Below are 25,105 nucleotides of genomic sequence, written 5' to 3'. Positions count from 1 at the left end.
CAGTCTGGTCTAAGAGGAGAAGAGGAGTCCCTGCCCCTGCCCCCTCCTCCGCCTCGCATTTAACTTATCAGGCCAGTGAGTTAGGGTACGTCTAGACTACATCCCTCTTTCGATAGAGGGATGTAAATTAGACGCTTCGGAATTGCAAATGAAGCCAGGATTTGAATTTCCCGCACTTCATTTGCATATTCACATCATGGCACTCTTTCGAAAAAGCACTATTTTGAAAGTGAAGCCACATCTAGATGAGGTTCTTTTGAAAATAGAAGCTTTTTTCGAAAGATCCTGTAAACCTCAAAAAATGGGGTCTAGACTGCGGTTTCACTTTTGAAATAGCGCTTTTTCGAAAGAGCTCCATGATGCGAATATGCAAATGAAGCACAGAAAATTCAAATCCCGGCTTCATTTGCAATTCCGAAGTGTCTAATTTACATCCCTCTATCGAAAGAGGGATGTAGTCTAGACACGCCCTTAGTGTGAGCAACAGACTGGTAACTTGAAACAAAAAGACAGGGTCTGTGCGGGAGAGGGGAGGATGTCTGAACATGCATATAACAGAATAATGTTACATTGTCAATAAATGTGGCATTTTGACTTATCCCCCTGAAAAAGATTCTGTGAAATTCTTTCCAGTATATCATTCTTATAGAATTGATGTGCACAAACTGCATGAATATTAGCTTGTGTTTTCATACTAAACTACAATCCTCAGGGCCAATTTCAGAGGCAAATGCTATTTCTGTTGTTTGAAGTAAAATGTTTCAAGTATTCCAAAGGTGGGTTAATTTTTCACTAACCTTCTAGAATGTTCTGGACCTACAAAGAATCTTGTGGAATCTTCTAGACAATCTGAAAACTACATTTTCCTGGAACTTCCCAGAATATTGTCAGGCATAACCTACCAGGACATAAGCGGTGGGGTTTTGCCACTCAGTCAGTGAGATATACAAGTATGAAGTAAAGTGAGAGCCCAGCTGTAATATTGTGGACTTTGTTTCATTATGTGACCGTGAAAGTGTACTTGTGTGTAAAGGACATATTTAATGAGATATTTAATGAGATGCCACAGATATCTACCAAACTCCTATCTATGCAACAATATAAAGGAAATAATGTTACTTCTTTTTCCATGCTTACTGTAATATGTTTGATGACTTTCTAACACTGCAAACATAGACTTTTGCTCTCCCTAATACAAGTTTCCAGTGTAGAAAATAAAAGATGCCATGGAGGAAGCATTCAGTAGTTCAGTACAGAAACCAAAAAGCTCAGTTACAATCTAGTTTATAGCAAAGGGCAAATCTGAGGGGAAAATATCTGAAACAAAACAACATAGGCTGGCTAGTAGCCTATGGTAGTAGCAGCAATCATCCCAATGCAGAGGAAATGGAGGAGCAAAGCGTTAATGATAGAAATCCTAGTACTAAGAAATTAGCATATTTATTTGAAAAGAAGGAATGCAGATGTGAGGAAAGTGATGGAGAATCATCCAGTTTTCCTGGTGGCACAAAGGAGAATAATGATAAAGAAAAATGTAGCTCACTGAAAAATAAAGTAATGGTGAAGAAAAAATATGGTTTACATGAAAGGAACTAAATAATAAAGAAGGATCAGCCTCTCGTGATGACAGAAACCCCAGAGAGAAAAATTGCACATCACAAACTGATACATTAGATAGTGCTTTATGGCTGGCAATCCTAAAGTGTGCCGATATATATCGCACAATTTTGAATGGGCTGAGCAAAACTAAGGATATAACATTTCTAATAAATGAGCAGAAGCAACACTTCTCAAAGTCACACTGCAAGAGAGTGCTTGAGAATGGTGAGAAACTGAATTGGTGTTGGCTAGTTTTCTCAAAATCAACTGACAAAGTATTCTGTTTTTGTTCACAATATCTAACAAGAATGCAAAGTTGTTGCTTATGCTTTTTGAGTACAATTTCTGGCATAACTTTAGTTGATGCTCTGAAGCAACTTGGAAAGTCATCTGCCCATTTTAAAGCCTATGGATAGAGTTTGAGTCCAGGCTCAATTTGAATAAATGCTTAGCTGCAGAAAACCAGCATATTATTAATGAAGAACCCCATAGAATCATAAAGCTGGAAGAGACCTTAGAAGGCCATCAAGTCCAGCCCCCTGCCCAAGGCAGGACCAATCCCAATTAAATCAACCCAGACAGGGCTTTGTCAAGCCGAGACTAAAACAACTCTAGGGATGGAGATTCCACTACTTCCCTAGGTAACCCATTCCAGTGCTTTACCATCCTCCTAGTGAAATAGTTTTTCCTAATATCCAACCTGGCCCTCTCCTACTGCAACTTGAGACCACTGTTCCTTATTCTGCCATCCACCACTACTGTGATCAGCCTTTCTCCAGCCTCTTTGGAACTTCTCTTCAGGAAGTTGAAGGCTGCTATCAAATCCCCCCTCACTCTTCTCTTCTGCAGACTAAATAGGCCCAACTCTCTCAGCCTCTCCTTGTAGATCATATGGTCCAGCCCCCTAATCATTTTGGTCACCCTCCGCTGGACCCTCTCCAATGCATCCACATCCTTCCTGTAATTGGGGGCCCAGAACTGGACACAATCCTTAAGATGTGGCCTCACCAGAGCCAAGTAAAGAGGAATAATCACATCTCTGGATCTATTGGCAGTGCTCCTCTTAATGCAAACTAGTATGCCATTATCCTTCTTGGCTACAAGGGCACACTGTTGACCAGGGCCGGCCCAAGCCATTTTGGCGCTCCGAGCCCCAGGCACGTGGCGCCGCCCCCGGGGTGCATGGCCCCGCCTCCAGGCGCACGATGCATGCACGGGCCTGCCCCCGAGGCGCATGGGAGGACGCACGGCACATGTGCTGCCCAGTCAGCCTGGCCACCGCCGATGGCGCGCAGCCCAGGGCCGCCCAAGGTGGGCTGCGCCTGGCCGTGCAGGGCCCTGCGGCTGTGGGGGGGAAGGGCGCTGCTGGCCGGTGCTGCGGGGGTTAACACAGCCCCCGCCCTGGGCGGCCGCTGCAGCCCGCCAGGAGCTGGGTGTCCCCCGTAGGTTGGCACCCTGGGCTGCTGCCTGGCTAATCCACCCCTTAGTCCGGTCCTGCTGTTGACTCATGTCTAGCTTCTCATCCACTGTAATCCCCAGGTCCTTTTCTACAGAACTGCTACTTAGCCAGTTGGTCCTCCACTTGTAACAATGCTTGGGAGTCTTCCGTCCCAAGTGCAGGACTCTACATTTGTCATCAGATTTCTTGTGGCCCAAGTCTCCAATTTGTCTAAGTCACTCTGGACTCTATCCCTGCCCTCCAGCATGTCTACCTCTTCCCCTAGCTTATTGTCATCCGCAAACTTGCTGAGGGTACAATCCATCCCCACATCCAGGTCATTAATAAAGATGTTGAACAAAACCGGTCTCAGAACTGATCCTTGGGGCACTCCGATAGAAACTGACCGCCATCCTGACAGCAAGCCGTTGATCACTACCCACTGGGTCCGACCTTCCAGCCAGCTTTCTATCCATCTTACCGTCCATTTATCCAATCCACATTCCCTTAACTTGCTGGCAAGAATGCTGTTGGTGACTGTATCAAAAGCTTTGCTAACACTGGCACTGGGGGCTTTGGGAGGACCAGAAACAACTTAGTTGAATATTCATCAGCTGCTTAATGAATATGCAAATATGGAAATGACTGTTACCGGTCCTCCAAAAGCTCGTGAATGGTTTTACTGGTCCCCGTGTCAAAAAGTTTGGGAACCCCTGGTCTAAGCTTTGCTGTTATGAGGTAAAGACTGATGGCATGTGGCTTGGATTCAAGCTGGGGAACTAGTGATTTCCTCATGGCAAAGCCAGTTCCCACTTGTCCGGGAAACAAATTGAGAAATTACCAGACATATAAAATGTTCAGTATTTTCTAATTAGGTAAATGTTATTATTATTAGGTGTATCAGTCCTTAGCTGCGAACTGCCTGGCTGGTAGATGTGCTCAGGCTGCGTTAGTGTGTCTACCAGCAAGGCAGTTTGCAACTACTTGTGGGAGGGTATGTGGGAGGGCAAAATGGAATCACCGAGGCCGGTCTCACTCATGTGCACGGGTCTGCATGTGCCCGGGTCAGTCCTCCTCCCCCCACCCTTCTCTTCCCGATCTCCCCAGTCCAGCCCTGCTGCCCCCATCCAGCCCTTCTTCCGGCAGCCGGTTCCCTCCCCTGCCCCCCACCGATCTCCCCCGGTCAGCCCTGCTCCCCCGATGACCTCCCCCCACCAGCCTCGCTGCCCTCGTCCAGCCCTGCTTCCATCAGCTGTTTCTCCCATCCTCCTCCTCCAGATCTCCCCCGTTCAGCCCATCTCCCTCTCCCTCCCCCCCCCCCCCCCCCCGGCCAGCCTGTTGCCCTCGTCCAGCCCTACTTCCAGTCTTCCTACTCCCGATCTTCTCTGGATAGTCCCCCTTCCCCCTGTTCAGCCCTGGTTCCGCCGCCCACCCTCTCTGATCTCTGCCAGACAGCCCCGCTGCCCCCAACCCTGCTTCTGCCGTCCGCCCGCTCAGATCTCCGCGAACAGCCCCGCTATCCCTAACCCTGCTTCCGCCAGCCGCCTACCCGCCTGGATCTCTGCTGGACAGCCCCGCTACCCCTAACTCTGCTTCCGGTGGCCACCCGCCCCCACTCCCATCCCACAGGACAGATCTGCTGCCCCCAACCCTGCTTCCCGGTGGCCGGTTTCCCCCTCCCCACACACACACACACCTCCTCCCAGCCCACCCCACTCTGCTCCCCTCCTGGCAGCCACGCTGAGGCTCGGTACCGGGCCACAGCCCATAGTTTGGGAAACGCTGGCTTAGACTGATGCAAGCACAGTGCCTTGTACTTGTTAGTGTATATGCGCCCACATTGCCTGATGCAGATAATGAAAAGGAGACTTCCTATGATAGCCTGAATTCAGTGATCTCTTCAGTACCTTTTAAATCCAAGCTATATATACTCAGTAATTTTATCCTAGAGTTGGTCAGGACAGAACCAAATGTCCAAAGGTGCTTAGACATCATGGTATTGGAAGCAAGAACTCAAATGGCACACCCTTCTTTAAATTGGTGTGCTGCATGAGCTTGCTATTGCAAGCACGTTCTTCCAACAGGTGAACAAATACAAAGCAACATGGATGCATCCTCAGTCTTAGAACTAGCATAGGATTGACTACATCATTACAAAACAAAGAGATCTTTCTGATGTTAATGCATGGCACTGATTCCTGGTACCACAGTGTTGTCTCCTTGAGTCTTTGTCCAGCAAAGCGTCATAAATCTGCTGTATGCCGAAAAAAATGTATGTAGGTAAACTTGAAATGTCTGAGACAAAAGCATTGCTTCAATTAAGTCTTGATGCTTCCTTAATTATTAATAGCGAAGGTCCAGAACAGCTATCCACTACCAAAGAGGACTACATTAACACCAGAGAAACCACTTACACTCTTGTTGAAATACTAGGTTTCCAAACACTCAAACACAAGGACTGATTTGATGACAAGAACAAAGTTGCTCAATATCTTCTTAATAAAATGCATGTGACACATCTGGCCTGGATCAATGATAAAGAGAATGCCTCCATGAGATCAGCTTACACTCAAGCTAAGCAGAAGGCACAAGTCAAATTACAAGAAATGAAAGAGCACTGGTGGAAATGTAAAGCTGAGAAACTTAAAGATGCAGCCGATAGACATGATTTTAAAGTATTCTATGATGGGCTAAGGGCAGTCTATGGAGCATGTGTTGCTGACTCTCCGACAGTGCACTCTGCTGATGGCAGCACTATGATTACAGGTGTAGCTAAAATCCTTAACCACTGGGCTAAACATTTTCACAATGTATTAAACCAGATATCAACTTTTGACAGGAGTATTCTTGAAGAGATTCCTCAGCGGGCTAATGATTCATGGCTGGTTATGCCACCAACTCTTGATGAGGTACAAAAAGCTGTCACTCAGATGAAATCTGGAAAGGCACCTGGCAGTGACACAATCCCATCAGGGATTTATAAAGCTGGTGGTGACCAGCTATGCCCTGTCTGACCCATTTATTTATCACCATTTGGGAGAAAGAGCAAAGTGCCCCGGGATTTTAAAGATTGTACACATTTTTAAAAGAAAAGGTGACCGTGCATGCTGTGATGACCACCGGGTCTCACTGCTATCAAAAGCTAGTAAGATCCTGGCCCATATCTTCTACAACTGTCTGTCATTGCGTTGTGTTCCACGCTGGCTTTCAGGAATGATGCCATTTGTGATTTCATGCTGTTCAAGGTCAGGCAAATACAAGAAAAATGTAGAAAGCAATCAGGATCTCCACATAATTTTGATTGACCTGACCATGGCATTCAAAATGGTCAACAGAAACAGGCTTTGCAAGGTACTTGGGCAAATCAACTGTCCTGAAAAATGTATCAATGTAGTTCAGTCTTTTCATGATGATATGTTAGGTCACATACTTAACAATGGAAATACATCAGCACCTTTTGAAGTATCAAATGGTACAAAGCAAGGATGTTTCCTTGTTCCTCTGCTGTTCAGCATCTACTTTTTGTTAGTTGCTTTCAGGGATTGCACGATCTGAGGACTGTGTATTTCTTCTGCTCACGGTTTGGGACTCACTGTAAGCCTCAAGACAGAGGCTATGTCTGTTCAGAAAGAGCCCAGTACACCAGCGTTCATGCTGCTGATACTGTCCTCAAGGTTGTTGATAAGGATGCAAACTGTCCTCCAGCATAAATGCTGATAATTATGCATCTATTTGACTAGCCAAAACCAGCCACTGCCTTTGGAAGATTGATCGAACGCTTTATGGAATGACTATAATGTTAGAATAATACCTTCATATAGTGTTCATCAGGCAGTTGTCCTGAATATCCTGCTGTATGGTTCAGAGTCATGGACCACATATTGTCACCATGTTTTGAAACTCGATCAGTTCCACAGGAAGACTGCCAATGTGAATTGGTGAGACAGAATTCCTAACATAGAGGTCCTTTAGCTGTTTGGTGTCATGGTCATGGAAACAAGATTTATGAACAGTTTCACTGGACTGGTCACGTTATACGGATGGATGATACATGGATACTAAACATGGTCTTCTAGACCCAGCTTGTTTATGGAAAGCACTCTATTGGTGGTCAGAGTAAGTGTTATAAAAAGATCTTAAAGACCAATGTGAAGTCATGCAGTGGCCTGGAAATCAGTGCAGGACAGATTGTTCTGACACCAAACTATTGTACAGACTCTTAAATGCTTCAAGAGTGAACTTATCTTGAGATTAGAAGAAAGGCATAAGATTAAAAAAAAGAATGTACAACACCCACAGATGGTGGATTTTTATATGACATCTGTAATCGAATTTGCTGAGCTAACATTGGCTTAGTCGCTCACCAACGGCATCATAGAAGATGAGATCTGCTGATTGATGACTCAGTCCATACCTAAATACATAATACTGTTCCATCCTAAAGTGTTACATAGTTCAATTACATGATATTAGTACATTTGAGTTATTCTTAAAATTAATAAGTTTCTATAAGCTTAGAGGAAACGTTTTTTAAAATTGCTTATCTATGACATGAATAAAAACAGATTTACAGATCCTAGCATAAAAATGTATTGTCCTATGCGACAGGGATAAATCATGCATGCAAATCATGCATTAAAGTAATGAAAAGGAACACAAATAGCAATAAAAATAAGTTATTCAAATATTTTAAAATGGAAGGGGTGCCGTAGACACACCTCACCTGTGATGCATTTGGTCTTAGATCAGCCCTAATAGCCCTATTGCAGAGCTGAGAATTCATTCTGCAAAAAAACTTGGTCTGGTAAAGAATTCTAAGTTATGCATGCAGCCCCACTTGTATTTTGGACTATCAGACAAATATTCAGTGAGAAGAAGGATTCCTACTTCATTTACAATGCACTTAATTTAGCCAGTCCAAAAACCTATAGGGAGGTGATACAATGGTTTCTGTTTCCAGTGTTACTGTAACACTTCTGCTGGGGTAGACCAGGATTCTGAGTCTTAACCATACATTTTGCTATATACTGAGAAATGCATAATATAATGGTTAAACATACTGGAAGTGGAAGGCAAAATGCTAGAGTCTTGTAGTGGTAAAGATGGTCAGGAAGTTGTATGTAAATTACATATATTCTAAAAATAGAGTAGTAACAGTTCTCAAGACAGGAACCATCTATTACTATTCATGAAGTATGACTCCAAATCCTGCTTATATTCCAGTAGATCCTACAAAATAGAATAACATATGATATGCCCATATGGAATTATGGATAGCAGCATCTAACATCCCAATGCTCTGACGACTCATTAATAACTGGTCAAGTATATGTAAAACAAATTAAAATTAAGATGCTCTCAATACGGTATAAGCTAAAGTTAGTCACTTACTGTTGTTTTCTGCATAAATCCGTATGACAGGCATCATTTCAAAGAGCACCTTTGGCTTAGCTTCAATGATTTTTAAATTTCTTCTGTCCCAACCAGCTCCTTCTAGATAGAGTCCATATACGTAGACACCCTCAGGAGGAGGAGTTGTGATGTCATCCTTCATCCACTTGGTAACTTCATTACACAGTACTACACTGTCAAGTGCCCACCCTTTGTTGGCTCGAGTTATTTCCTATTCAAAGCAACAATTAAGACTATGGGTATTATTTTGAAGAGTGCCTATGTTTTATGACAATTTCAGTAAATAAATGGCTGTCCATAAATTGAATTATCACACAAGTAATTATCTTTTTTTTTTTTTTTTTTTTTTTCCAGTACTCTCTATGATTAAAGCAGCATTATTTGCAGTGATGGGCTAGTTAGGCTAGTAAGTGGGCCATCATAGTGACCCACAAGATGGTCTCCTGGGATTGTGTAGTTTTGCTAACTGTGCTTGCATACCTAGAATTTGTGAGGTGACTTTGGATGCAGAGGGAGCGCACAGGTCTCACAGTCAATGTTCTGTGCAATCAGCTTGCACCTCTCTTCACATGGCCAGTTATCCAAATCCCAATCACACATTCCCAAAGGTATGAATATTTGAATACGGCGAGCAACACCCAGTGGTTTTTAGGTTCCTAAAAACCAACGCTAGCTAAAAACTGGGCAATCCTTTAGTCAGAAACAATAATCACCATGTTCACAGGTTGTATATATCTCTTCCCTATAGATAATTTTACATTCTCCCCTGGGAGAAACTAGTCTGCTTTAACTGCTGACCTGCAGGTGTGACAAAGAGGACTAACATCACTTCTTTTGAAAACTATCCAGATGGGCTAAGCACTGAAGAGATCCGCGATCAGGAACTAGACCCTGTGTGAGAGTGTGCAATGGAAAGGGCATAAGGATTTCCCACCCTTTGCACACACACCCCCAAGAGGCTGCTCAGAATCCAACTGAAAAACATAGAATCTTCAATCCTTCCTAGAGACTTCCAAGGCAGCCCTTGGCATGAAGCTGGTTGGGTTCAGAGTAGTAAGTACAGTGAACCATACTCAAGGGTAACCTGGCAGATATTACTTCTAAGGCAGCAAAAATTTGTCCTGGAGATTTCAGCTGTCCCTTAGCTCCCCTTCTAACATGTTGGATGTAGCCAAAGGCAGAATCTAACCCTAAAATGGCAAAGGAGTTCAACACACACACACAAATATTCCGCCTCTCGCACATACTCAGCCTTCCCAATCAAGCTACAATAAAGGGGGAATATTATTGAAAGGGCAATTCAAAAATAAACCTATTCACCTGTCTCATTGCAGTCAAAAATCCTTGAGGGTTAAAGAACCCTGTCATCCAGAAGCAGTTTGGTCGGCCCTCAGATATCCAGCAGTAAAACTGATGGTTTCTTTCCAGGAGTTCAGTAAACCAGAAACCTAAGGTGCTAGAAGCCCAGGATGCCTAAAAATAGGAATAAAAGAGGTACAAAAGATGTTTTTAGGGGAGAAGGGTATTTAGAACTTTCAACATTTTGTAATCATAGCAATATCAAGTCATTTATCATATCAATGAAAATATCCAAAAGTACCAGGGACATATTACAAGACCATTGAAATGTTAATTTTGGAATCATCAACCTCAAGGTGAAATTTTGGTCCAACTACAGACAATGATACCTCTTCAATTGACCTCAACAGTGCCAGAATTGCCCCTTATAAATATTATTATAGATAGGACTAGTAGCACCACCTGTAGCTATGGTTGTCCAACACTTTCCACAGAAAGACTCCATCTTCAATTGATTATAACTGTCAAACTAACTGTTTCGGATTAAAGTTTCCATGAAGGGTGTCTCAGGCTGAACCTTCTCGCTGAACTTCCAGTAAATATGGTTTGGCTGTTTCTGAGACCTAGCTGAGGTGATTTCTTATGTTATTTGTTACTCACATTACAAATTCTATCACCTTTTTTGAACAATAACAATACCCCCATGCTTGGAAGCAAGGACTTAAAATGTGGCAGATGGTGGCCCTCCTGTAGGATATATGCCTTCTGCACTCCCCAGTAAAGTGGGCCAAGTTTTACACACTTGAAGTAATGCAGTTCCCCTGACACCACTACAGAGAACAGGAGCACCTCAAACCCCCTGGGTGGGGGGGAAGCCTATCTCCATTTCCCCCTGACAACCCTCTGGTTCCAGAACATGGTGCCAGGAACCCAACCACCTTTCTAGGTAACAGCTCTCTCTTGTTAGTTCGGAGTAGGAATAGGAAGCCTAATCCGAACTACCTAGTCCGTGCAGCGTGTAGCTGCAGGGCACGGAGTCCGCACTAGCGGACATTTAAAAATGGCGGCGCCCGACAATATGCAAATGAAGCCCAGGAAATTCAAATCCCGGGCTTCATTTGCAACTCCGGTTGCTTACATTACCACCCTAGTTCGAACTAGGGTAGTAGTGTAGACATACCCTATATGATGTGGAAGGGGGCCCAACTGAAGTTGATTGATGGCATGTAATAACTTTTGAGTTGTTTGCTTTGTAATCTAAATACTATTGGTTTGTATGTAATTTCTTTTCTTGAAAAGATAAAGGAAAAACAATTATTTTATGTGCAATTGTAACTACCTTCCCATCATTCATCATCATCGGGGCCGGGAATGTGAGATTTCATCACTGCAGCACAAACTCTGAGATACCGGACTAATTAGCAACAAAAGAGAGCTGTTACCTAGAAAGGTGGAAGCAACAGGGGTGATGCTGTGGTTGGTGTCTGCTATAGACCACCGGATCAGTTGCATGAGGTAAATGAGGTTTTCTTCACACAACTTCCAGATCGCAGGCCCTGGTTCTCATGGGGGACTTTAATCACCCTGACATCTGTTGGGAGACCAATACAGCAGTACACAGACAATCCAGGAAGTTTTTTGAAAAAGTTGGGGATAACTTTTTGGTACAAGTGCTGAAGGAACCAACCAGGGGCCATGTGCAGTTTGACCTGCTGCTCACAAACAGGGAGTAACTAGTAGGGGACGTAGAAATAGGTGACAATCTGGGAAGCAGTGATCATGAGATGGTAGATTTCAGGATCTTGACCAAAAGAAGAAAGGAGAATAGCAAAATACACAGCCTGGACTTCAGAAAAGCAGTCTTTGACTCCTTCAGAGAATTGATGGGCAGGATTCCCTGGGATGCTTACATGAAGGGGAAATGAGTCCAGGAGAGCAGGCAGTATTTTAAAGAAGCCTTATCAAAGACACAGGAAGAAACCACCCCAATGCTCACAAGAAAAGCAAATATGGTAGGCGATCAGACTGGCTTACTGGGGACATCCTTGGGGAGCTTAAACACAAAAAGGAAGCCTACAAGAAGTGGAAACTTGGACAGATGACTAGAGAGCAGTATAAATATATTGCTTGAGAATGCAGGGGAGTTATCAGGAAGGCAAAAGGTCAATTGGAATTGCAGCTAGCAAGGGATGTGAAGGATAACAGGAAAGGTTTCTACAGGCATATTAGCAATAAGAGGGTGATCAAAGACGGTGTGGGGCCCTTACTGGATGAGGGAGGTAACCTAGGGTATGTCTACACTGCCACCCTAGTTCGAACTAGGGTGGCTAATGTAGGCATTCGAAGTTGCAAATGAAGCCCGGGATTTAAATATCCCGGGCTTCATTTGCATCTTGCTGGGCGCTGCCATTTTTAAATCCCCATTAGTGCAGACTCCATGCCCACGGCTACACGCGGCACGGAGTAGGTAGTTCGAATTAGGCTCCTCATAGTTCCGAGTAGGAATAGGAAGCCTATTCCGAACTACCTAGTCCATGCCGCGTGTAGCCGCGGGGCACGGAGTCCGCACTAGCGGACATTTAAAAATGGCGGCGCCCGGCAATATGCAAATGAAGCCCGGGAAATTCAAATCCCGGGCTTCATTTGCAACTCCGGTTGCCTACATTACCCCGCTAGTTCGAACTAGGGTGGCAGTGCAAACATACCCATATATAGCAGCCCAGTGTCTGTGAGGGTATATCTACACTACAGCACTAATTCGAACTAACTTAATTAGAATTAGTTAACTCAAACTAAGCTAATTCGAACTAGTGCATCTAGACCTAAAAACTAGTTCGAATTAGCATTTTGCATGTACACATTGAGTGGACCCTGAACCAAAGTTAAGGCTTGCCAGAAGCAGTGCCAGTAGGGCATCAGGTTAGGACTTAGAGTGTGGAGCTTCCGTCTCAGGCTAGCCGAGGGCTGTGCTTAAAGGGACCCGACACCCACCTTGGACAGACAGTTCTCAGGGTTCCCCGCTTGCTTGTCTACTTCGATGAGGGACAGTAAAGCAGTCCTGTCTTGGAGTGCCCTGAATGCCCACACTCGGCACATAACAGCACTCAGCCATCAGTCTGGCTGCACTTGCCGCAGGCTGCCATCCAGGGTAGTCAATTGGGGGGCTGTCAGGATCCAGGAGACCCTGCAGGAGAGCTTCCACCCCGAGGAGCCCGCAGAGCCACCCCAGTCCTGGCTTACAGGGGAAATCCTTGATGTACTTAAGCACAAAAAGGAAGCTTACAGAAAGTGGAAACTTGGACAAATGACTAGGGAGGAGTTTAAATGTATAGTTCGAGAATGCCGGGGGGTTATCAGGAAGGCGAAAGCGCAAATGGAGTTGCGACTAGCTAAGGATGTAAAGGATAACAAGAAAGGTTTCTACAGGCATGTCAACAAGAAGAAGGTGATCAGAGAGGGTGTGCAGTCCCTAATGGATGAAGGAGGTAACCTAGTGACAGAGGATGTGGGGAAAGCTGAAGTACTCAATGCTTTCTTTGCCTCTGTATTCACGGACAAGGTCGGCTCCTGGACTTCTGTGCTAAGCGACGCAAGACGGGAAGAAGATGGACAGCCCTTGGTGGGTAAAGAACAGGTTAGGAACTATTTAGAAAAACTAAACGTACACATATCCATGGGTCCAGACTTAATGCACCCAAGGGTACTGAAGGAGTTGGCAAATGTCATTGAGGAGCCTTTGGCCATTATCTTTGAAAAGTCGTGGAGATCGGGCGAAATCCCGAATGATTGGAAAAAGGCAAATGTAGTGCCCATCTTCAAAAAAGGGAAGAAGGACGATCCAGGGAACTATAGGCCGGTCAGTCTTACCTCGGTTCCTGGAAAAATCATGGAAGGGATCCTAAAGGAATCCATTTTGAGACACTTGAATGAGAGGAAAGTGATCAGGAATAGTCAGCATGGATTCACAAAGGGCAAGTCGTGCTTGACCAATCTGATTAGTTCTATGATGAGGTAACTGGCTCAGTGGACATGGGAAAGTCAGTGGATGTTATATACCTTGACTTTAGCAAGGCTTTTGATACGGTCTCCCACAATATTCTTGCCAGCAAGTTAAGGGAATGCGGATTGGATAAATGGACGGTAAGATGGATAGAAAGATGGCTAGAAGGCCGGGCCCAGCGGGTAGTGATCAATGGCTCGATGTCAGGATGGCGGTCGGTTTCTAGTGGAGTACCCCAAGGTTCGGTTCTAGGACCGGTTTTGTTCAATATCTTTATTAATGACCTGGATGAGGGGATAGATTGCACCCTCAGCAAGTTTGCAGATGACACTAAGCTAGGGGGAGAGGTAGATACGCTTAAGGGCAGAGATAGGGTCCAGAGTGACTTAGACAAATTGGAGGATTGGGCCACTAGAAATCTCATGAGATTCAACAAAGACAAGTGTAGAGTCCTGCACTTGGGACGGAAGAATCCCAAGCATAGTTACAGGCTGGGGACCAACCAGTTAAGTAGTAGTTCTGCAGAAAAGGACCTGGGGGTTACAGTGGATGAGAAGCTAGATATGAGTCAACAGTGTGCCCTTGTAGCCAAGAAGGCTAATGGCATATTAGGATGCATTAAGAGGAGCATTGCCAGCAGATCCAGAGATGTCATTATTCCCCTTTATTCGGCTTTGGTGAGGCCACATCTGGAGTACTGTGTCCAGTTCTGGGCCCCCCACTACAAAAAGGATGCGGACGCATTGGAGAGGGTCCAGCGGAGGGCAACCAAAATGATTAGGGGTCTGGAGCATATGACCTACGAGGAGAGGCTGAGGGACTTGGGTCTGTTTAGTCTGCAGAAGCGAAGAGTAAGGGGGGACTTGATAGCAGCCTTCAACTTCCTGAAGGGAGGTTCCAAAGAGGATGGAGAGAGGCTGTTCTCAGTAGTGACAGATGGCAGAACAAGGAGCAATGGTCTCAAGTTGTGGTGGGAGAGGTCCAGATTGGATATTAGGAAAAACTATTTTACTAGGAGGGTAGTGAAGCACTGGAATGGGTTACCTAGGGAAGTAGTGGAGTCTCCATCCCTAGAGGTGTTTAAGTCTCAGCTTGACAAAACCCTGGCCGGGTTGATTTAGATGGGATTGGTCCTGCCTAGAGCGGAGGGCTGGACTTGACGACCTTCTGAGGTCTCTTCCAGTTCTATGATTCTATGATAAGGGGATGGTTGGATGAAATAACATGATCTTGGTAACTAATTGACCATTCATTATAGGGAACTTTCTGGGTGTCTGGCTGGTGAGTCTTACCCACATGCTCAGGGTTTAGCTGATCGCCATATTTGGGGTCAGGAAGGAATTTTCCTCCAGGGTAGATTGGCAGAGGCCCTGGAGGTTTTTCGCCTTCCTCTGTAGCATTGGGCACAGATCACAGCTGAAGGACTCTCTGCATGTTGGGGCCTTCAAAGTATTTGAAGGCTTCAATATCTGAGACATAGGTGAGAGGATTATTCTAAGAGGGGTGGGCGAGATTCTGTGGCCTGCGCTGTGCAGGGGGTCAGACTAGATGATCATAATGGTCCCTTCTGACCTTAAAGTCTATGAGTCTCCCCATCAGGGGCTTGTACCCCATTCCTCCCTCACCTCCTTCCACTAACCCTTCCCTAGCCCCCCTTCCTGATGTAAAAAAAAAGGACAATAAACAGAAACTCTCTTTATTTAACAAAACTGGGCGTGGAGGGCGGAGATTAACCTGTGGGGAGACTGGAAAAAGGAGGTGGGAGAGGGGAAGAGACAGGGTGGGAGAGGGGAGGCGGAAACCTGGGAGGAGGGAGCTGGCGGGGGGAAGCCAGGGGAAGAAGGAGGAGGGGAAGTATAAAACTATGGTACGCCATATCTTCAGTACTGTGTACAGATGTGATCTCCTCACCCCAGAAAAGATATATGGCCTTGGAAAGGGTTCAGAAAAGGGCAACTAAAATGATCAGGGGTTTGGAACAGGTCCCATATGAAGAGAGGCTAAAGAGACTGGGGCTTTTCAGCTTAGAAAAGAGAAGACTGAGGGAGGATATGATAGAGTTCTATAAAAGCATGAGTGGTGTGGAGAGGGTGCATAAAGAAAAGTTCTTCATTAGTTCCCATAATAGAAGGACTAGAGGACACCAAATGAAATGAATGGGTAGCAGGCTTCAAACTAATAAGCAAAAGTTCTTCTTCACAAAGCAAATAGTCAACCTGTGGAACTCCTTTTCGCAGGAGGCTGTGAAGAATAGAACTATAACAGAGTTTAAAGAGAAATTAGATAAAGTCATGGAGGTTGGGTCCATGGAGTGCTATTAGCCAGGGAGTAAGAATGATGTCCCTGGTCTCTGTTTGTGGAAGGCTGGAGATGGATGGCAAGAGACAAATAGCTTGGTCATTGTCTTCGGTCCATCCCCTCCGGGGTAGCTGGTGTTGGCCGCTGTAGGCAGACAGGCTACTGGGCTAGATGGACCTTTGGTCTGACCCAGTACGGCCGTTCTTATGTTCTAAGCTCAGGGCTCAGGGTCGGGGGTCTCACTGGACCACCTTGATTTTCATGCAAACCTGCTCCTGGGTTCACATGTGGCCTTTGGTGGCCAGGCTGGCAGCTATCCTGCCCTAGGCGGCCACTTTCCTGTGCCTAGTGCAGAGATCGTAGACGTTGGAGGCCTCCGCCCAAACCTGGATGAGGTCCACGATCTCTGCACTAGACCAGACGGGCGCCCGCCTCTTGCGGCCCTGGGCAGACTCCTGGGAGCCGCCAGCCTTGTCCTGGGAAGAGGCGGAGGGCTGGGTGGCAGCGGCTGTTAGTTCGAATTAACTTTGTAGTGTAGACATACCCTGAGTCTGTAACGCTGACATGCACAGCCACGCCCTCTTTCCCCTCAGCCGAGCCACCATGGAGGGAGGGGAAGAGGGCAGGACGGTGACGTACACATCCAGGGGGCAGGGCCGTGTATGTCACCGCCCCCCTCCCCTCCTGCTGTGGTAATCAGCTGAGTGCTGCGCCCCTCAGCGGGGCCGCCAGGGGAGCCAGCAGCGCAAGGGGCTGTTTGGGCTCCCCCAGGGTGGGAGGGGAAGGGAGGGAGATGACGTATACGGCCCCGCCCCCTGGCCCTGTACGTCACCGCCCCACCTCCCTCCCTCGTGGCAGCCCAGCTGAGCAAGATGCACTCAGCCAAGCGCCACGGCGGGAGGGAAGGGGAAGGAGAATGGGAAGGGGGGCAGGGAGAGACAGAGGGGAGAGAGAGGCAGGAGGAGGAGGAGAAGAGAAAGGGAGAGTGAGAGGCAGGAGGGGGAGAAGAGAAAGAAAGAGACGGAGAGAGAGGCAGGAGGCGGAGGAGAGCTGAGAGAAAGGCAGGGAGGCAGTAGGAGGAAGGAGAGAGAGAGAGAGAGACAGAGTGAGAGAGCTCAGGAAAGAAGACCTAAAAATCCCATCTTATGACGGGCTAATTGGCTAGTTTAATATAATCCCTCACTAGTGCTTTTTATCCAGCCATGCCAAAGCGCTGTATTTTTCTACAAATGAAAGCTTGTGTTTGTTTGTTTTTTTAACTAAACTAACTTTGGAAAAAATAAGCCCGGGTGCTAAATTCTATTCTCAGTAGAGCAATCTCATTAAAATCTAGGTATACAATAGACAGAAGAATGTTTGTCAGTAAAATGTAGCTATTTAAAGAGAGATTCTTCTAGTGATAATTTTTCAATATGCAGCAAAGGCTTGAAATTCAGTTGTCTAATGAGGCAATTCACTTGACTGTACATTTGAGCAGTGACCAGTTTCTCTCAACTAGTTTCAAATAAATATTGCTGCTGATGCCATGGTCTTAACAGCATTGCTCTGTGTTTGGCTATTTCCCTTTCTCCCTTTGGGACTATTAAACCATGATCTCATTCTTATTCTCTTGCTTTTAGTGTCTGATTATTAATTGTTGTTATGTTTACTGTTGTCATAGTTTTGAAGTTACAACATCACTACCACCACTAGTCTGACACTGAGTCAGAACAGCAATTGCTATAATTTTTTGAAGTCAAGTAAAAATCCTAATTTTTATGTATTATGGATAATGCCCATTTGGATTGAAATCTAGGTCTGATTAGCATTAGTTAAGTCCAGCTTTTGAGAACTCACTGTGACTGTGTCCACAAGTAGTTTCGTTTCTTTGTCTCTCTAAGCTGCTAGACATGAGAGAGCTAGAAATCATCTGCATTCATCCATATATGCATCAGTTTTGATTAAGTTAACTCCTGCTCAGCTTTTATCACTAAAGGACAATGGGTAACATTTATATCAAGAGCAGTATGTTCAGAAAGGCAAGTGGGCTGCTGTTTGTTTGAAAAAGTATTATTTGCTGAAAATATGGTAGTATTTAATGTTAGAGGGAATTACTGATATAGGTCAGCATTCTTTCCCATCACAAAGGCGATTATGCTTATTTTAAGGAAACACATGCCCCCAACTTTGAAGGATTATTCTGAATGAGATCAAGACAGGTAATTTAGGCTACCTCAGACCTTCAGTTTCAGCTATGTAACAGCTGAATTTTGTTATCGTTCCTGTTGATGCTATGATGTGACTACAGGTTGAAACTCCATAATCTGGACTTCCTAGCAACACCCCTGGTCTGGCATTGTCAAGTGATCCCATGATATGGGATAAGCCCTCGGACTGGAACCAGGAGCGTTTCCAAACTAGAGGATGGGGAATGGAGCTTCCTGTCACTGGGGGAGGGCAGCAGTACAGTTGCCAGAGGGAAGCACAGAGCCCCTTGGGCCACCGCGAGGATGCTGGAGAAGGAGCAAAGAACCACTGGGATGAGCATGGAGCCCCCCACGTGGCAGCAGAGCTGCTCGGTGGAGTGCAGAGCTCCCAGGTGGCAGCCACATTGCTATGGGAAGCGTAAAGCTCCAGCTGGCAGCAGGGTGCTGGAGGGAGCGTGGAGCCAGCAGGTGACAGCAGAGCTTCTGGGGAGAAAGCAGGACCTTGGCCACCAGCGGGATCACAAAGCCGCAGATGGCGGCTAAGCCACCAGGGAGAGAATGGAGCTCTAGACAGCAGTGGAATCCCCGGGCACTGTGGGGAGAGCAGAATCCCAGAAGGAGAAAGGAGCAGTGGGCAGCAGCTAAGCTGCAAGGAGAAAAATAGAGGTCCCTCCCACCCAGCACCGTGGGGAGATCAAAGCCCTGGGTGGCAGTGGAGCCTGATTGTAAAAAAGCAAAGCCCCTAGGTGGCCAGAGGGAAAGAAGACACACACCCTGCACTGACCTCCCAGGTCTGGCAAATTCCATGGTTCTGGATCAGTCAGGTCCCAAGAGTGCCGGACCAGGGAGGTACAACCGGTATCAACAAAATGCACACACAGTGAATAATTCCAAAATGCTTCAGCAGCCTCAAAAACATAAACAAGTAGGTGATATTGCTATCTTTTGCAGGGTGGGGAGGGTAGTGGTGGAGGAGCTTAAAGATAATCCCTATCTTCAACAGACTGGCATCAGTTTGAATAATAAAGATACTGAAAATGATAAAGTTCTAGAACAGCAAGGCCAAGGATGCACAATGCAACAACTTCATTGTCATCTTGGTTTCATGCCATTATGCTTAAGGCTGTCTGAAACCTTATGGGAGCTGTAGTCATAACTGTCACTATTCATCCAGGGTAAATACTGGAACACTATTCAGTTCCTTTCTGGAAAGAGAAAGCTGAAACCATAGCAGCCATCACCCAACACAACCCATATGCAAGGCTAATCAAGAATCTGAGTAATGTGGGTGGAGCTCTTGTATCGAGTACTGGTTTGATGGAGGCATGTGTGTGAGAGAGAAAAGCAGAAACAGCATGGAAAAATGAATGAAAGGCAACAAGGAAACCCCAGAGACAGCTGAAGATGCATGACCCTGAGAAAACCCAGGAGCGCTTTTGGATAGAATGATGACTGTAACGAGAATGGAATGAGAATGGAACAAAGAAAATGTCTCTTGTTTTGTTCCTAATTTTATCAAAGAAACATGAGTATAACATCTATATTCTTTATAAACAAACAAATATGCATCAATGAAATCCCTCATTCCAATATCCATTTCTGGTCCTAACTGAAACAACTCTCAAGACCCAAATATTAGCTAGCCACCTGGATCAAAATGTGATGAACTCTTCACATGTGGAGCAGGCAAATTATCTGATGTATCATCTAATTTTAGGCAAGCTAACCAGCTATTTGCCCAGGTATTGTTTTACTTACCTTGAGATTCCAGACAATAAGATAAAAAAGACTTACTCTGATTTTCTTAATGGACCTAGTATTTAAATTCAAATGGACAGCCTTATAAATTCTCAGAAAATTAATTCTGTACCCAAAAAGTGCAATCACGATACACTGTATTTTTCATAATTACGATGATTAATCTCTACTCTAAGTATAAAATAAACTCAGTCTTATTTGGGATGGCATTAACAGCCCTTCTACAACTTATTAATACTTCAGAAAAAAATATTTCTTCTCCAGACAACTAGTAATGATGAGGTTGAGACCAAAAAGGAGTTATTAAAGTGAGTCAGAAAAAGAGCAAAGAAAAGGGGATTTATGATCAGATTCTAGCTTATTTTACACCCTGAACAACCCTATAACTACATTCTTCAGCTGGATGCTTGCGCTCTCTCGGCTTTCAAAGTGCAGTCACAATCATAACTTACATTATCACTGAGATCAAGCACTTTGTTTGTTGAAAAAAATACATTAATCCTTTTGAAATAAAAAATATTAAGTGTCTAAATATGTTGATTAATAATCAGAGTATATAATTTGATTTTTAGTCCTTAAAATGCCACATTGACGGAAGACTCTAAACAAACTTAAAAACAATAATGGTCCTGTAAAATCTTACATAGTAACCAAAAATATAGAGAGATAATATCATGAGCTTCCATGGGCATAACCCACTTCTTCAGATGACAAATATCATCTGAAGACTCTAAATAGTTTAGCACCTGCCTTTTCCCAACAGACAGGAATCCTTGCATCATACATGCAATCCAAAGCATCTCTTAGATTTTCATTCATGATGATGGTCCCATCAATGGCAAGTTTTAGATCAGTCAGAGTGCTTCGCACTAAGGTGATAACTCTCTGCATTCTGTTTATCTCCTGCCTCAAGAAGATGTTCATGGGCTGGAATGTTCCCATCTTCTGCAGCCTTTCCTTTACCTGTCAAGAGAAAGCCAAACAAAAGCAGATACTTAGTGATAAGAGAAAGTTCACTTTATGGCAGTCAGATAACAATAAATGGAAAGATTACATTGTTTTCATTAGATGGTTAAGAGTAAGGGTAACCAGGTACTGCCCTGACCCAAGCAGTAGCAGATCACAAGGCCTTTCTTGGTCAGCTCTCCATTGGAACAGATATCAGTGATATAAATCCAGATACATTCCTCCACTCACCAGCTCTGAAATAGAAAGCATCAAGGCAACATGTACACAATTCCCTCTTTCAGGGATCTCAACCAAAATATCAATGCCTGGTTCCCAGGGAGCAAGTCTGCACCAATACCTGACTCTAGTTTGAGAATATAAGCAAGAGACCAAACTCTTGTGCCACTTTCCACAAGAACTGTACCCTTCTATCATAATGGCACTGTTGTGGATTGGTTTGAATCTTGTTAAGGTTTGAACATAGCTTCTGACTTTCATTCTGAGTAAACATAAAGAAGTGGCTGAAACAGTAGCATGAAAACCAAAAACAGGCACAGATCAGACTCTGAAGCTGAAGGTGACTTATTCTTACAGTATTCTAAACTAAGTAGATGGCTCTTTGGGAGAATCGCTATGTTGGACATCTCTTTGGTTTCTTAGATTTTACTTCTTTGTGACTGCTTTGTTTTCCTGGGAAACAATGTATAGGTTAATACGTTCTAAATAATGAAAGGGCATTTTTAGACAGTTCTGCCTATTATTTTTCCTTTTAACATATGTATATAAACAAAAGACCCCCCCCATTTGCTCTTCTCAAAGGGTAATGAAGTCTCATTCTATTTACACGCATCTTTCTTTCTTTTCAGAATTAACTTTCATAGACGCTACACATACAAACCGCTAGTTCAAACTTAATTCGAACTAGCGGAGCGCTTAATTCGAACTAGGTAAACCTCATTCTACGAGGACTAACGCCTAGTTCAAATTAAGTAGTTTGAATTAAGGGCTGTGTAGCCACTTAATTCGAATGAGTGGGGGTATGTCTACACTACCCCGCTAGTGCGAACTAGCGGGGTAATGTATGCATACCAAACGTGCAAATGAAGCCCGGGATTTGAATTTCCCGGGCTTTATTTGCATAAGCCGGCCGGCGCCATTTTTAAATGCCGGCTTGTTCGAACCCCGTGCCACGCGGCTACACACGGCACGGGCTAGATAGTTCGGACTAGCATACACGTTCGGTATGCATACATTACCCCGCTAGTTCGCACTAGCGGGGTAGTGTAGACATACCCTGGGAGACTAGCCCTTCCCAGCTTGCCCTGGTGGCCACTCTGGGCCAAACCAGGGAAATTCTTCTGCCCCCCTCCCAGCCCCGGAGCACTTAAAGGGCCACGATCTGGCTACGGTGCTTGTGCCAGGTGCAAACCTGCCAGCACTTAGCCAGCAGACCCTGCACCTGGCACGGCATGAACCAGCCACCCGCTGCCACCCAGCCCTCCACCTCTTCCCGGGACCAGGCTGGTGGCTCCCAGGAGCCTGCCCGGGGCCACAAGAGGCGGGCACCCATCTGGTCTAGTGCAGAGATCGTGGACCTCATCCAGGTTTGGGGGGAGGCCTCCAACGTCTACGATCTCTGCACTAGGCACAGGAAAGTGGCCGTCTAGAGCAGGATAGCTGCCAGCCTGGCTACCAAAGGCTACATGCGAACCCAGGAGCAGTCTTGCATGAAAATAAAGGTGGTCCAGTGAGACCCCCGACCCTGAGCCCCAAGCTTAGAATATAAGAACAGCCGTACTGGGTCAGACCAAAGGTCCATCTAGCCCAGTAGCCTGTCTGCCAACAGCGGCCAACACCAGCTACCCTGGAGGGGATGGACCAAAAACAATGACCAAGCCATTTGTCTCATGCCATCCATCTCCAGCCTTCCACAAACAGAGGCCAGGGACACCGTTCTTACCCCCTGGCTAATAGCACACCATGGATCCAACCTCCATGAATGTATCTAACTTTTCTTTAAACTCTGTTATAGTTCTAGCTTTCACAGCCTCCTGTGGCAAGGAGTTCCACAGGTTGACTATTTGCTTTGTGAAGAAGAACTTTCTGTTATTCGTCTGAAGCCTGCTACCCAATTCATTTCATTTGGTGTCCTCTAGTCCTTCTATTACGGGAACTAATGAAGAACTTTTCTTTATGCACCTTCTCCACACCACTCACGATTTTATAGATCTCTATCATATCCCCCCTCAGTCTGCTCTTTTCTAAGCTGAAAAGTCCCAGTCTCTTTAGCCTCTCTTCATATGGGACCTGTTCCAAACCCCTTATCATTTTAGTTGCCCTTTTCTGAACCCTTTCCAAGGCCAAAACATCTCTTTTGAGGTGAGGAGACCACATCTGTACACAGTACTGAAGATATGGCGTACCATAGTTTTATACTTCCCCTCCTCCTTCTTCCCCTGGCTTCCCCCTTCCAGCTCCTTCCTCCCAGGTTTTCCCCTCCCCTCTCCCACCCTGTCTCTTCCCCTCTCCCACCTCCTTTTTCCAGTCTCCCCACAGGTTAATCTCCACCCCCCACGCCCAGTTTTGTTAAATAAAGAGAGTTTCTATTTTTGAACACACGTGTCCTTTATTTTTTACATCAGGAAGGGGGGCTAGGGAGGGGTAAGTGGAAGGAGGTGAGGGAGGAATGGGGTACAAGCCCCTGATGGGGAGGACTGGGGTGGCTCTGCGTCCTCCTGGGGGTGGAAGCTCTCCTGCAGGGTCTCCTGGATCCTGACAGCCCCCAATTGACCACCCCGGATGGCAGCCTGCGGCAAGTGCAGCCGGGCTGATGGCCGAGTGCTGTGATGTGCCGATTATGGGCACTAAGGGCACTCCAAGACAGGACTGCTTTGCTGTCCCTCATCGGGGTAGACAAGCAAGCGGGGAACCCTGAGAACTGTCTGTCCGGGGTGGGAGTCGGGTCCCTTTAAGCACAGCCCTCGGCTAGCCTGAGGTAGCAGCTCCACACTGTAAGTCCTAACCTGATGCCCTGCTGGCACCTGTTCTGGCCAGCCTTAACTTCGGTTCAGGGTCCACTCAATGTGGACAATCTAGTTCGAATTAGCAAAATGCTAATTCGAACTAGTTTTTAGGTCTAGATGCACTAGTTCGAATTAGCTTAGTTCGAATTAACTAATTCTAATTAAGTTAGTTTGAATTAGTGCTGTAGTGTAGACATACCCTCAGGAAGCTGACTGCATATTTAGAGGAATGAGAATATTAGAGCATCCCCAGTACTTTTACAGTGGGAGAACATTTGTGGAAAATATCATATGCCCTTTCAAGAATTACCTTTGCTAAAACCGAAGTTAAACCTCTTGTCATCCCCAAAACAGGTGCTGACTGGCCAGCAGCAGTGCAGTCTCTCCATTTCAATGGCCAACAATACTGTCATGGAGGAACAACGCCAAGCCTCCATGTCAACCAAGAGTGCCATTTAGGGAGGGCAGAGAGGGCTAAAGCCCCTCATACTAGGACATTATTTGCTCTTCTTCCCCTCACTATCGTCTAGCAAGACAAAAGTACATAATTTTCTCACTCCTATCTCGTGAGGGGATGGGGCAGAGGAGTACATTATTTAAGCTGTTGTACTCTCTTGTTGCCCCTTGACACTAAGGAGAAGGGGGAAAAGAGCAAGCAGCATCCTGGAATGAGGCACTTTACCCCTCACACAGTCATCCCTACAGCATAGCCTTGATGCCAACACTTCTAGTCTGTCTTCTAATGAATTAAAAAAGTACAGCAACTAATCCCACACGGAATGGCTGTCGGCACAACATGGGAAAGCACCTATTGCAACTACAACTGAAACCAAAACTCACCACAACTGAGCCACTAAGCATTGTTGTTGAGTCAGTAGTTACTTGCACTCATTCAGTTCCAGTCAAGTTAAGATAAAAAGGTTCCATGAACACAATTTCAGTCACTTGCATTCACACACACACACACACATACCCCGCCAATCTGGCGAGCCAGTCATTTAACTGTAAAGAAACATATATATATATATATATATATATATATATATATATATATATATATATATATATATATATATGAAAACAAATTACTCCAATATCTGTGGTATCAATGATGAACTGCAAATTAAAATTTAGAAATTTTAAT

General features: G+C 45.2%; 1 protein-coding gene across 2 annotated transcripts in view; it reads right to left on the bottom strand.

The window, feature by feature from the left end:
* The window catches only part of DNAH5 (dynein axonemal heavy chain 5), a 253,320-nt gene that overhangs the window by 6,028 nt on the left and 222,187 nt on the right, over positions 1-25,105 (bottom strand). For both annotated transcript variants that reach the window (XM_075921464.1, XM_075921465.1), the window contains 3 exons: positions 20,741-20,953; positions 9,770-9,922; positions 8,429-8,660 (listed from right to left, as the gene is read on the bottom strand). In XM_075921464.1, the coding sequence (XP_075777579.1) occupies positions 8,429-8,660; positions 9,770-9,922; positions 20,741-20,953 (598 nt within the window). The remainder of the gene's footprint in view (positions 1-8,428; positions 8,661-9,769; positions 9,923-20,740; positions 20,954-25,105) is intronic.

The sequence above is a fragment of the Pelodiscus sinensis genome, chromosome 2, assembly GCF_049634645.1.
Source record: "Pelodiscus sinensis isolate JC-2024 chromosome 2, ASM4963464v1, whole genome shotgun sequence".
Lineage (NCBI taxonomy): Eukaryota > Metazoa > Chordata > Testudines > Trionychidae > Pelodiscus > Pelodiscus sinensis.
This window is presented reverse-complemented; position numbering and strand designations above follow the sequence as displayed.